This window comes from Leucoraja erinacea, chromosome 3 (genome assembly GCF_028641065.1).
Source record: "Leucoraja erinacea ecotype New England chromosome 3, Leri_hhj_1, whole genome shotgun sequence".
Lineage (NCBI taxonomy): Eukaryota > Metazoa > Chordata > Chondrichthyes > Rajiformes > Rajidae > Leucoraja > Leucoraja erinaceus.
In genome coordinates, this window is record NC_073379.1 from 111,079,666 (window position 1) to 111,094,438 (window position 14,773).

General features: G+C 42.6%; 1 protein-coding gene across 4 annotated transcripts in view; it reads left to right on the top strand.

Annotated features, from left to right (window-relative positions):
- The window catches only part of hapln1b (hyaluronan and proteoglycan link protein 1b), a 118,251-nt gene extending 111,562 nt beyond the window's left edge, over positions 1-6,689 (top strand). For all 4 annotated transcript variants that reach the window (XM_055633388.1, XM_055633387.1, XM_055633386.1 and 1 more), the window contains exon 5: positions 282-6,689. In XM_055633388.1, the coding sequence (XP_055489363.1) occupies positions 282-568 (287 nt within the window). In that variant the 3' untranslated portion in view covers positions 569-6,689. The remainder of the gene's footprint in view (positions 1-281) is intronic.
- The last annotated feature ends 8,084 nt before the right edge of the window (positions 6,690-14,773 follow it).

The window sequence follows — 14,773 nt, forward strand, 5'->3', positions numbered from 1 at the left end:
TTCTCAAACTGTGACCCCTGGTTCTAGACTCCCCCAACAACGGACAAAATGTCTAATCCCTTAAATCCCTTTCTAACCTGTCTAATCCCTTAAATCTTTATATGTTTCTATTAGATCCACTCTCATCCTTCTAAATTCCAGTCGGTCATTGGAAATGTCGGATCAAGACCCCATTCCTTCTCTCCAGAGATGCTGCCTGCCCCGCTGAGTCACTCCAGCATTTTGCGACTGTTTCCTTCGTTGTGAACTCTTCTAATTTATCGATTTTTAATTCCACTCAGGGCGTTTCTACTACCTGATTTACCATCGGAAGCTCACCTATGGAGAAGCCGTGCAGGCCTGCGCCCGAGATGGTTCCCAGATTGCAAAAGTTGGTCAGATGTACGCTGCCTGGAAGTTGCTGGGCTACGACCGCTGCGATGCGGGCTGGCTTGCCGATGGTAGTGTCCGCTATCCCATCTCCAGACCCCGCCATCGGTGCAGTGAGAGCGAAGCAGCCGTGCGTTTCTCCGGCTTCCCGGATAAAAAACATCGGCTATACGGCGTCTACTGCTTCAGAGGCAACTGATCATTCATGTCAAAGCTTAGTTGGAGATGAGTATTATTTCAATTCTGCACATGTGAAGGATGTACTTTCAACGATATGAACTCATGTTACCAAAACTGTGATACAAAAATGTTTTTCTTACTGTACAATGTCATTTTCCATGCAAGCCAGACATTTTTTTTCTTTGTTGTAATGTATCATAGTCATTAAATATTAGAAATAATATAATTTTTATAGGAAGTTGTACCAAGATTAAGCACCAATTTGTTTTCTGGCTAAGTAGCATTCAACCAAAATGATCCTAATCATTGTCCTCGCCATGCCTAATATTCGGCAACTATCGGGGCATGCCATGGCTAGGCATTAAGTCATGTAATATCATTCAGTTGCAAAATGTGCATTTCTCAGGCAATATTTTAGTTCTTTTCAGTGAAATATGCATTCTGGATTCGTCTTGCTTTGTAAACTTTCTGAAACATGGTGCATTTCTGGCACTCCAAGAAAGTTGGGCATGTCAGTGGAAAAAATATGTCGCTACACCTTTAATTCCCACAAGAAACTAATAATTGTCCAAAATGTATCTCTCTGATTGTGTGCTTTTGCAATCCTCGGCACTCTAGTTATTCCACAATTGTTTCATGTTGTATTTAATGAATTTACTAGCTGAATTTTTGTCCTTAAATACAATGCATGGTGCACATTCCCCTTCTCCCTAGACCGATTATTGAAGTTATTGTGCAGAATAATGACTTGTCGGAGAAAAGCAATACCTTCATCTCATTCAGCTGAAGGTCACCTGTGCTCTTTCAACAGAGGTTAAGATGCCGTTGAAGGGGTGTATATGTGTGGGTGCGAGTGAGTCTGTTACATCTCTAAATGGTAATCAAATGCTGTTGAACAACCCTTTGCAGGTCTTGCTGTGCACATAATCCAACGGTTAAATAATTCATCAAATAAAGCATACGTTCTGCCAGTTTCAGTGTGTGAGTAGATTTTATATCGGACAGAAGCAAAACCCTTCCTGAGGTGGATGAATTTTTTTCTTTGGGAGTGGGTTGGGGGTTATTATCATGTATTGAGGAACTCCAGTGAGACACTAGTCCCACCTGCCTGCGTTTGGCCCATATCCCTGTCAACCTATTCTATCCTGTCTAAATGTTTCTTAAATGTCGTGATCATACCTGCCTCAACTACATCCTCCGGCAGCTCGTTCCATACCCCCACCACCCTTTGTGTGAAAAATTGAGCCCTCAGGTTCCTCTCAAGTGTTTCCCCCTCACCTTAAAACTATGTCCCCTGGTTCTCGATTCCCCTATTCTGGGCAAGAGACTCGGTGCGTCTACTCGATCTGTTCCTCTTTTTCACCCAGAGGGTGGTACGAATATGGAACGAGCTGCCAGAGGAAGAGGTTGAGGAAGGTACAATAACAACAAGTATAAAACATTTGGAAAAGTGCATGTGTTGGAAAGGTTTCGAGAGAAATAGACAATAGACAATAGGCAATAGGTGCAGGAGTAGGCCATTTGGCCCTTCGAGCCAGCACCGCCATTCAATGTGATCATGGCTGATCATCCCCAATCAGTACCCAATTATGACAAATGGCGAGCTTAGATGGGCATCTTGGTCAGGATAAGTTGGGCTAAAAGGCCTGTGTGACTCTATATATCTGCATGACTCTATGTATCTATGCCACTTTGTTTTACTGCATTTGGATTGAAAAGCAATTTCTAGTGGGAAAACTAAACTTGCAGGGTGACCATATGGTCTACAAACAAGAACACCCAGGAGTTGAGGAGGAGTGACCATGAAGAAGAAAAAAAGTTGGTATAGATTAGAATAATATTTCACCAGAAGCACATTGTTAAATGTGTGGTAGACAAAAATGCTGGAGAAACTCAGTGGGTGAGGCAGCACCTATGGAGCGAAGGAAATAGGCAACGTTTTGGGTCGAGACCTTTCTTCAGCAATTACATAGAATGTTTAACTTAGTATAGTACAGCACAGGAACAGTTCTTTCAGCGACTATGCCGAACTAGATGCCACGTTAAGTAAAAAAGCCAAGACTACCTAATAACCTCTTAAGTGGCACTATCGTATCCGCAACCCCTGGCAACACATTCCAGGCACCCACCACCCTCTGTGCAAAAACCTGCTCCACACATCTCCTTTAAATCCCCCCCTATGACCTTAAACCTATGCCCTCAATCTTTAACATTTTCACCCTGTGAAATAGATTCTGCTTGTCATATCCATGGCTCTCATAACTTCATACACTTCTCCCCGCAAATGCCCTAGAGAAAACAATCTAATTTAGTTATGAAATAGAAAAATAGTTGTCTTTCTAATGAAGAACCGTGTTCAATGTCCAAGTTGGAATCCAAAGCATTGACTGGCATACACATAATTTGGTTCCTTACATGAAATACCACAATGGTGGTTCTTAGCCGGAAATCCCAGTGAGATCAAAGGATATTGCATGGTTAAACTTTTGCTTAAAGTAATTCCAAATGTGTAATAACTCACTCATTTTGCAAATTTCAAAGCATTTGTATTTCAATGGATACTAACATGAACTAATTCATATCTAATTAACCCATGAATGAATGTTTTTTAGTTTTCCTGTTTGTGTCTGGGTTTTAACCAGCTTCATTTTGATGGTGAAAAGATAATTGTACTGAAAGCATTTGTGGTGATGACATTGGCAGCTGTTCCTGGCATCTCATGGGGCTGTACGTCTGCTGTCAGACTTGACTTGTATGGTCTCACAAGGACATGAAGGAGCACAGAAGCATGGTAATTTAGGAAGGAGATGTGTCCAGCAGGCCCTGTAAGAACTGTCCGTTGGGTGATTCTACATCCGATGAGAAGTGGCACAGTGGTAGAGACCCAGCTTCGATCCTGACTACGGGTGCTGTCTGTACGGAGTTTGCACGCCCTCCCTGTGACCGCACATCTCCTCCTCCATTCTAAAGACGTACAGGCTTGTAGGTTAATTGGCTTCTGTAAATTGTCGCTAGTGTGTGTGGGATAGTGCTAGTGTAGGGGTGATCGCTGGTCGGCGCGGACTCGATGGGCTGAATGGCCTGTTTCCATGCTGTATCTCTAAAGTAAAGTCTAAAGACTATGTGTCATTCACTCCCCACCCTGAAATTAGCATCTGAACCTCACAATTAGCATTGGACCTCAATCTAATTATACTAATTATAATCTAATTATACTAATTAGATGTGGTGGGGCTGGAAGAGAGACCTTAAGGAAATCAAATAACCAAGTGGGGTGAGCCTCATAAAGCCAGTAAGTTGTAGATTTTATTTAAGATAAAAGATATGTTTTCTACCTGATTTCTAAACAGGGAGATAACAGAGACAAAAGTCACCTGCAAAATTATGTTTAAAAAATGGAGGCAATACTGCAAAACTAATGTGTAAAGTTGTGGTGAATGAGAAATGAAAAGATGCCTTCTGCAGCATTATTCCATGGAAGGCATCTTGTCATTCTCGTAAAATGATGTTCTCCACTGTAACTTGCTGTGCAGCTGCACGACCTAACAACTCCCACTAAACACGTCCACCTATCTTTTAGACAGTTTAAAACCTACCTCTTGAATTAAGCTTTTGGGCATCTGCACTAAAATCTCCTTGTGTGTATTGCCATCATTTTTAATAATGCTCCTGTGAAACGTTGACTTATTAAAGGGTGCTGTATAAATGGAGGGAGTTTTTTATATTGTTTCAAAAAGAAACATGCTGAATGATGGTAGCGAGATGGCTTTGGTTTAGAGAGTTGGAAATTGCCTATGAGAAAGTGTCATTTCTCCAGAAACAATAAGTCCTGAGTAGTGGGTGTTGTTTTCAGGATGAGGAAAGAGAAAATGAAGAGTTTTAAAGTTGTATAAAGTTTGCCTCGGACAGAGCTGAGAATGGATAATGGCGTGCAGCTGCTTATATGTTTAAAAGTTCATAATGGAGAAATCATGTTCTGCCCATTCGTGTTTCAAACTGTACAGTGAGCAATATTGCATGCTATAAAAATCCCTGATCGCCAACAATGCTGTGCAATACAATTATTGTACTATATCCTGCTGCAGTCTCTGCATTTTTGTTTGCGATCAATATATTGTGCATGTTGTGCCATTGGCTGGGCAGTGCCTTTTTTTCACAAAATATTATATGCTGCAATCTTACGGATATTGCAAATGCTTTGCGTAGGGTTTGCCTGGGAAGTGTTACTGTGCATTGAATGACTTTACAGAGATATTTCTGTTAATTCTAAGATAAATTAATAGTTTAAGAACTCAGGATAGCAAACTGAAAACAAAACTGCAGGGCAGAGAAACCATAGGGATTAGCAATATATTCGTGTCATTGTAACATTCTTTATATATGTTTCTGTTGCAACATAGGAATAACAATATACACTTATGAGTTACTGAGTAAAACTGCGACTCTCTCGATCGGAAAAGCCAACGTTTCTGAGATGAATTGGTTCACTGTATCTAAGAGCAGAAAGCCTGAATCTGGCAAAATGAATAAATTGACAGCTGTTTTTGAGACTTACAACAGAGAAAGTTGCAAACTGTATTAAAGAGTATAATTGGACATAAACTGCAAAGAATTAGGCTGAATGTATTATTTTGTTTGTGCAGCAGATGCCCTTGGAAGCTGTATGCTCTCAGTAATTTTCATATTTCCTTAGCTCATCTCAAATCTGTCAGCATATGTGAAATATAAAAATGTTGTTTTTTTAAGCTGTTTGAGTATGTACTGTATATGGATAAGTGAGGGTGTAATTTCCTACGCACTGATTTAAATATATACGCTTAATTCCAATGTAGATTTGAGTGTTTTTTTACTTTTAAAACCATATGCAAAATGTTGTAGTTGGAATAAGGGGGTCGTGTAAGCTTTTACAAGACCCAACGATGTACACCATTGTTTTTCAAAGACACAATGTGTAGGAAGGAACTGCAGATGCTGGTTTAAATCGAAGATAGACATGAAATGCTGGAGTAATTCGGCGGGACAGGCAGCATCTCTGGAGAGAAGGAATGGGTGGCGTTTCGGCTTTCAACCCAGGGTCTAGACCCAAAATTTTCTGAATGGTTTAAAACTGAATACTGAAGAGGGGTCTCGACCCGAAACATCACCCAATCCTTCTCCGCAGAGATGCTGCCTGTCCCGCTGAGTTACTCCAGCATTTTGTATCTATTTTTCAATGACATTTTGTTATAGGATTCTTCTGTCAATAACCATATGAAACACATAGGGTTGAAAGCAGGCATCTCATTGAAGCTTCGACAGATACCTGCAGGGATTTCTGGATCAAGGGTATTATCAATGCCACCTTTATATTCTTTAACTGTTAAATATCTCGCCTCAAACATACAACTTTTTCATCTGTACATTGAGTATATGTTCCAGTATATGGATCATTCCAATACAACCCACTGTTTGCAAACAGTTTCAGTTTAATCTCATGAAACAGTGATATGATAAAAGTTTGTTGCTGAGTCTATTTAAAATAGTGCCAAGGCTTGCTGCATAAGTCTTGCCCAAGGGAAAGACGCTGGCTTCTTTTTTTATTTGCTGACTATGTTATTTTCCTGCACCAACACACTGCAGTATTTTGTCAATCTGGGTTATTCTTCATTTAACCCTCGGAGAACGGAATACATGATTGCATCCTGCAGCATTCTGCGGAGATCTGATATTATCGAGGGGCAAATTGCAAGTTTATTTTTGGATCGCATGTGCATCAAACAATTTGTTTTGATATCACCAAATATTTATCATGCTGCAGGTCGCAGACTGTCTCACAGGACTCGATGGGCTTGGAGATACCTTGTTATGTGAATAAATGTATAATGTGCTTCTATGTTTGAATGCCTTCCTTGCAGCTATTTGCACTGTACTGCATTAATACTATTGCCATGTCTTCTAGAAAAGTACTAAAATTACATTTACAAATGAAGCAATTGATTTAATATAATGTAAATTGTAGCATAACATGAAAAGTCAAATAATAAAGCCCAGCGATCAATATTTGAATGAACGTATTTCAAGTATAAAAGTAATCTTTTTTGTGCATTTTGTGACAGGAGCACATCAATGCTAATAAAACATGGAACTTATTGTTTCCTTCAGTGTTTGTTATTGTGTTATGTTATCGAAAGAAATACTGCGCGGTTTACAAAAGGTTTCACTGAAAGGTCCGTGTGTAGGAAGGAACTGCAGATGCTGGGGTACACTGAAGATAGACACAGAATGGTGGAGTAACTCCAGTGGGTCAGGCAGCATCTCTGGAGAAAAGGAACTTGTGACGTTTCGGTTCAAGACCCTTCTTCACACAGAGGAAGGGTCTCGACCCGAAATGTCACCTATTCCTTTTTCCCGAGATGCTGCGTTTCCCGCTGAGTTGCTCCACCATTTTGTGTCTACCACTAAACGATCCACTGTATTGTATTCCAGGCTATTTGTGTGTACTGTATTCGGCACACATTTTATCTACACACGAAGAAAAGATGTGGATTCCTTGTGCTTTCTCCTGTAAGATAAAACAATGTAGGAACAGGTCCTTTGACCCATGTTGTCTGTACCAACCATGAAGATAAGTTAAACTAAATCCACCCCCCCCCCCAACCTGGTCCCGGGGGGGGGGGGAGGGGGGGGGGGGCAGAGGGGACACGTCCCCCCCCCATGTTTTTGTGATCCGGATTTTAAAATCTCCGCTCTCCGCGAGAGAGTGGGGGTGGGACTGATGATCAAGGTGATGATTCAGCGCGATGATTGGTGGAGGGAGACGTGGCACAGACCTGCGCCTCATCAGCAGGCAGGATCGATCCTGCGCTGTCCCGAGTGCCCCCCCCCCGCCCTCACGGGTGGCCAGGGAGGTTGGGAGTCAGGCGGGCGCGATGCCCCCAGGCCCACAGCCAGCGCAGAGAAACAGCACTTAAACCAGCTCAACTCTGCCTGTCCCGCCAAGTGAACCTACAGCCCTCCCTGGACTGGTGGGAAATATGGCCAGCGCGGAGAAGCAGCGCTGGTATCCCGTCAGTCCAGACAGGGCTGTAGTTAATCCGGTGAGACTGGCAGAGTTGAGCTGCATTTAACGCCGGATTGAGCCTCCGAAGCCTCGCACGTGTGTGTGTGTGAGTGTGCGCATGCATGCGCATGTGTGTGTGTGTGTGTGCCCCATCCCCTCCATGTTTTGATAGCGGGTTCCGCTCTTGCCAGGGGCGGAAAACCCGGGGGGGCCTATCCATTCCCCTCATGATTTCATACATCTCTTTATGATCATCCTTCAGCCTCCTGCGCTTCAGGGAATAAAGTCCTAGCCTGCCCAATCTCTCCGGGCCCTCGAGTTCTGGAATCAATCTCGTAAAACCTCTCTGCACCCTTTCCAGTTTAATGATATCTATCCTTTATCTAGGTGACTAAAATTAAACATAATACTCCAAGTGTAGCCTCACGAGCGCCTTGTACAACTGTAACTTAATGTCCCAACCTCTTTGCTCAATTCCCTGAATGATGAAGGCCAGTGTGCCAAAGGCCTTCTTCATCAGTCTCTCTACCTGTGACACCATTTTCATGTACTCCTCAATCTCTCTGCTCCATCACATGCCCCACGACCCTACCATTCACTGTTATGACTGCCCAAAATGCAACATCAAACACTTGTCTGAATTAAACTCCATTTGTCATTCCATGGCCCACTATAATTATTGATACACATCACCACTGTCTATACACAACTATTATAGAGTCATCCACAAAATTATTAAATCCCATCTTCCTGCACATGACCCATAAACCTTCCACTTCCTGCATGTTCATGTTAATGGCAAAGTAATGGTTACAAATGACATACTTTTAGAATTGAGGTGAGGGTTTTTTTCTTTAGCCAGAGGGTGGTGTAACTGTGGAATTCTCTGGCACAGACTGCGGTGGAGGCCAAGTTATTGGGTCTTTCTAAAGTGTAGGTTGATAGGTTCTTGATTAGTGAGGGTGTCACAGGTTACAGGGAGAAGGCAGTAGAATGGGTATCGGCCATGATCAAATGGCAGAGCAGACTCGATGGGCCGAATGGCCTAATTCTGCTCCAATGTCTTATGATCGTTTGATTGCTATGTTACACGAAAGATAACCTGATAGGAAATTGACCTCCGCTGCCCATTTATTTCAGAAGACAGATTTTAACATTGAAATCAAGGTCCTATGATATATATATACAGTATAGAAACATAGAAATTAGGTGCAGGAGTAGGCCCTTCAGCCCTTCGAGCCTGCACCGCCATTCAATATGATCATGGCTGATCATCCAACTCAGTATCCTGTACCTGCCTTCTCTCCATACCCCCTGATACCTTTAGCCACAAGGGCCACATCTAGCTCCCTCTTAAATATAGCCAATGAACTGGCCTCAACTACCCTCTGTGGCAGAGAATTCCACAGATTCACCACTGTGTGTGTGTGTGATCTCATTTTGCATTTTATGTTGGAAATGGTTGGTGCCCACTCATTTGCAGACTCTGATTAATTATAGGGTGATGCAAAGGAGAACATCCTCTCTTGACAAGGTTTAATCATTTTTGTGAGTTTCAGAGCACCAGATGGATGGAGCCCATGAATTTGCCTCTCAAACTGCTTACCTTGCTGGTACTCTCCTGCCTGACAAGTTACACCCAAACAACTGCTTGGGGCTACACAACTTTCCCAACGAAACTACATGAGGTCGATGTCTCTTCACCCCCATTGTGGTCGACTGATCCCTATGCTCAAGATAGACGCAAAATGCATTTCTGGGGTGTGGAGGGCTATGGGGGTAAAGCAGGAGAATGGGGTTAGGTCAGCCTTGTTTGAATGGTGGAGTAGGTTTGATGGGTCAAATGGCCTAATTCTTATGACCATGGATGGGTGTCTTCGGGTCATCACCCATTGCTTCTCTCCAGAGATGCTGCCTATCCTGCTGAGTTACTCCAGCATTTTGTGTCTACCTTTGGTGTAAACCAGTATCTGCAGTCAACAGATTAGATGCACATGTCAACAACTATCACATACTGACCAGTACAGAGCCCTACATTGTAAACAAATTCTCACTGTGAAGATCCATCATCGGCTCTGACCTCCCTTCCATCGAGGGGATCTATCGCAGTCACTCCTCAAAAAGGCTGGCAGTATCATCAAAGACCCACACCATCCTGGCCACACACTCATCTCCCTGCTACCTTCAGGTAGAAGGTACAGGAGCCTGAAGACTGCAACAATCAGGTTCAGGAATAGCTACTTCCCCACAGCCATCAGGCTATTAAACCTGGCTCGGAAAAAAACTGTTATTGTTATTTACACTTTATCAGTTTATTTATTCATGTCAGATTCAGATTCAGATTCAGATCAGATTCAATTTTAATTGTCATTGTCAGTGTACAGTACAGAGACAACAAAATGCAGTTAGCATCTCCCTGGAAGAGCGACATAGAATATGATTTCAATAAATAGATCTATTTACATGCATACAATAATAGTGTTTTTCCTGTGGGAGGAGTGTCCGGGGGGGGGGAGGGGGGGTGATTGGCAGTCACCGAGGTACATTGTTGAGTAGAGTGACAGCCGCAGGGAAGAAGCTGTTCCTGTGTTTTGTAGTCAATGCCTACTATGTTCTGTTGTGCTGAAGCAAAGCAAGAATTTCATTGTCCTATCAGGGACACCTGACAATAAACTCTCTTCTTGATTTCATTGATTTATGAAAAATCTATCAATGCAATTCCCCTTGAGTTTAATTTATTGGCACGAAAGGGAATTGCAAAGCAAGGAATAAAACATATAGTGCAGCTGGCAGAGATGCGGTCTCACAGCTCCAGAGACCCAGGTTCAATCCTGACCTCAGGTGCTGTCTGCATGGACCTGAGGTCATAATGGAATAACAGAACTAGTGTAATTGGATGATTGATGGCTGGCATAGACTCAGTGGACTGAAGGACCTGTTTCCGTGCCATGCCTGTCAATCAAAAATGAAAGACTTTTACACCAAAATAACCTATTTACATAGCTAAAGATTTTATTGGGAAGTGCATTGGAGAAAGAAGACCTTTAGCTTTTTATTTCATTTATCAAACATATCCATTGTTCTGTTAACTATGAAGCTTGATGCCTTTCACTACAATTAGGTTCTGCTGCGGTGAATCTCTGACTCAATTCCGGCTTGCATCAATTTGCATATTGCTCCTCATTAAAATGTACCATCAAAATAAATCCACAGAGCTGATGAGTTCTGCAGCATTCACAACCATGCAGTATGGATTTTCCTCTATTACAGCTAACTCATAAACTAATTATTCCAAAAGTATAGCAACATTTTCAACCATAGTTAATGGAATATTTTTTACATTCTTCATGAAGGTGTACATGTCTAAAGAACATCAGTGAACTAACCCAGCAGTAGTTAGGCTGAAGGAGTCTGAACAAGGGTCTAAATTATCTAAATTGTATTATCTAAATGGTGGCCGATTGGGAAAGGGGGAGATGCAGCGAGACCTGGGTGTCATGGTACACCAGTCATTGAAAGTAGGCATGCAGGTGCAGCAGGCAGTAAAGAAAGCGAATGGTATGTTAGCTTTCATTGCAAAAGGATTTGAGTATAGGAGCAGGGAGGTTCTACTGCAGTTGTACAGGGTCTTGGTGAGACCACACCTGGAGTATTGCGTACAGTTTTGGTCTCCAAATCTGAGGAAGGACATTATTGCCATAGAGGGAGTGCAGAGACGGTTCACCAGACTGATTCCTGGGATGTCAGGACTGTCTTATAAAGAAAGACTGGATAGACTTGGTTTATACTCTCTAGAATTTAGGAGATTGAGAGGGGATCTTATAGAAACTTACAAAATTCTTAAGGGGTTGGACAGGCTAGATGCAGGAAGATTGTTCCCGATGTTAGGGAAGTCCAGGACAAGGGGTCACAGCTTAAGGATAAGGGGGAAATCCTTTAAAACCGAGATGAGAAGAACTTTTTTCACACAGAGAGTGGTGAATCTCTGGAACTCTCTGCCACAGAGGGTAGTTGAGGCCAGTTCATTGGCTATATTTAAGAGGGAGTTAGATGTGGCCCTTGTGGCTAAGGGGATCAGGGGGTATGGAGAGAAGGCAGGTACGGGATACTAAGTTGGATGATCAGCCATGATCATATTGAATGGCGGTGCAGGCTCGAAGGGCCGAATGGCCTACTCCTGCACCTAATTTCTATGTTTCTATGTTTCTAAGGGTCTTGACCTATTCCTTTTCTCCAGAGATGCTGTCTGACCCATTAAGTTACCCCAGCTTCTTGTGTCTGTCTGAACGAGTGACTATGCATCCATCATAGTGAAGAGAAGTACCTGACTCGCCTAAAACATCAATGAGCTATGATTGAACAATATTAACAATACCTTCTTCTTTGGCCCCCTTCAGTCAAGGATGACCATGTAATGATGCTCCTAAAGGGGCTGTCCCACATGGGCGACCTAATCTGCGAGTTCTGGCGAGTTTGCCCTCGACTCCTACTTGCAGCATGGTCGATACGAGGTAATAGGAGGTATTTGTAACTGTCCTGCATGCTTGAGAGTAGTCCTTGTGTACTTGAGGCCTCAGCTAAGTCGCAGTGTAGTTTTCAACATGTTGAAAAATGCCCTCGAGTAAAAAAAGGTTAGCATGGAAAAAAATCGATACTTATTTTACTCGTAGATTTAGTTGTAGCAGGTCATAGTAGGTCGCCATGTTCGTCGAAGATAATGGAAGGTAGTCGGAGATAGTCTTCATCATATTCAAAGGGAGGTTGAAGGGAGGTCGAAGGAGATCGAGGGAGGTCGTCTTCTCTCTTCACTATTCCGTGGCCAATTTTCCCGAAGATAGTCGTAGCTAGTTATAGCTAGTCATAGTCGAAGGAGGCCTTCTACATAGTTGAAGGAGGTCTTCAACATGACATTGTTTCAAACTCTCCTAAACTCTTCTAAACTGGCCAATTAAGTCGCCCAAGTGGAACCATGCATGTTCCCCATCGTGTTGGCCTGAAAATACATGCAATGACATCAAATTTCTAAGACTATATTCCAATTTTTAACCACAGCAGTTCAGTAAATTTGGATTAGATTTAAAATATCATACTGCCCTCGTCAATATGATAGCCTTTACTAAAATGTTTTTACTGTCGTGTTGTAATAGTCATAGAATGATACAGTGTGGAAACAGGTCCTTTGGCCCAACTTGCCCACACTGTCCAACAATGTCCTAGCTACACTAGTCCCACCTGCCAGCATTTGGTCCATGTGAAGTTGGGGATTGGGGGGGGGAGGGGGTTGGTTTGTTATCTAAAATTGTAGAAATAGAACTATAGAACATTGGAAATGTTTATACTGGTACGGTGTAAGCTGCCCAAGAGGAATATGGGGCGCTGTTCCTCCAGTTTGTGTGTGGCCTCACTCTGACAATGGAGGAGCCTTAGGAAAGAAGGGTTGGTGTGGAAATGGGAAGGGGTCTTGAAATGCAATAAGTAGAGTGAAGAAAGGTACAGGGTGCAGATTATAATTCCAGCATTGTAATGTAAAAGTTCAGCAGAAAATGTCCAACATCCGCAATGAGGTAGGCTGGAGAATCGGGACTGTATCCCAGAATAGGGATGGACCAGAAACATAGAAACATAGACAATAGGTGCAGGAGTAGGCCATTCGGCCCTTCGAGCCTACACCACCATTCAATATGATCATGGCTGATCATCCAACTCAGTATCCCGTACCTGCCTTCTCTCCATACCCCCTGATCCCTTTAGCCACAAGGGCCACATCTAACTCCCTCTTAAATATAGCCAATGAACTGGCCTCAAGTACCTTCTGTGGCAGAGAATTCCAGAGATTCACCACTCTCTGTGTGAAAAATGTTTTTCTCATCTCAGTCCTAAAAGATTTCCCCCTTATCCTTAAACTGTGACCCCTTGTTCTGGACTTCCCCAACATCGGGGACAATCTTCCTGCATCTAGCCTGTCCAACCCCTTAAGAATTTTGTAAGTTTCTATAAGATTCCCCCCCTCAATCTTCTAAATTCTAGCGAGTACAAGCCGAGTCTATCCAGTCTTTCTTCATATGGAAGTCCTAACATCCCAGGAATCAGTCTGGTGAACCTTCTCTGCACTCCCTCTATGGCAAGAATGTCTTTCCTCAGATTAGGAGACCAAAACTGCATGCAATACTCCAGGTGTGGTCTCACCAAGACCCTGTACAACTGCAGTCTGATAACAGGGGGCAAGAAGCTGTTCCTGAGGCTAGTCATGCGCACTTTTAAGCTGCTGTATCGGGGTGGGAATGTTATTTGATTATGTTCGGTGGCCAAATATTTGGCAAGATAATATTTAGTTAGATGTGAAAGTGCTTTTAAAAGTGGCTGAATTTCACATCAGACAGCAGCGCATTACTGATGGTCTCCTCACTAACACATGTAGGCCTTGGCAAACCTTGGGGGCAATAACTGAAAGCTGCTCTGATGACGTGTGTGTCTGCAGTCTGTGCAGAATCCCTCTGTGCATCATCCATAACTTTCACTCTAAGCTTCTCCCAGGCAGAAGTACTCATGTGTGACTAACATGCATGAATCAAAAATGATGACCTGTACATGACTCAAATTAAAGTCAATGTTGGCTAAGTAATACATTCTGCTGCTTTTCAAATTAGTCTTGCAAATGATAGCTTAAAATGAGTGATAGTGAATGGGTAACCTGTTGATATTGCTGTACTACTGATATTTATTTCCCATTGAAATACAGGGTCAATGTACCAATTGCTGTGGTGTCATTATCATTTGCACCTTATTGATGCAAAATTTCTCATAGCTTGTTCTTTCCTTTTATATTAACCAGCATATCAAAGGAACCAGGTACCTTGTAAACCATTTGTATACCAAAACCAACCAGGTTAATTCCCGGGATGGCGGGACTGACATAGTGTATGATGAAAGAATGGGTCGACTCGAAATTAGAATGATGAAAGGAGATCTTGTAGAAACATTCTTAAAGGATTGGACAGGCTAGATGCATGAAAAATGTCCCCAATATTGGGGGAGTCCAGAACCAGGGAGGTCACATTTTAAGGATAAGGGGTAGGCCATTTAGGACTGAAATGAGGAAAAGCGTTTTCATCCAGAAAGTTGGGAATCTGTGGAATTCTCTGCCACAGAAGGCATTGGAGGCCAATTTTAATGAATGAATGAATG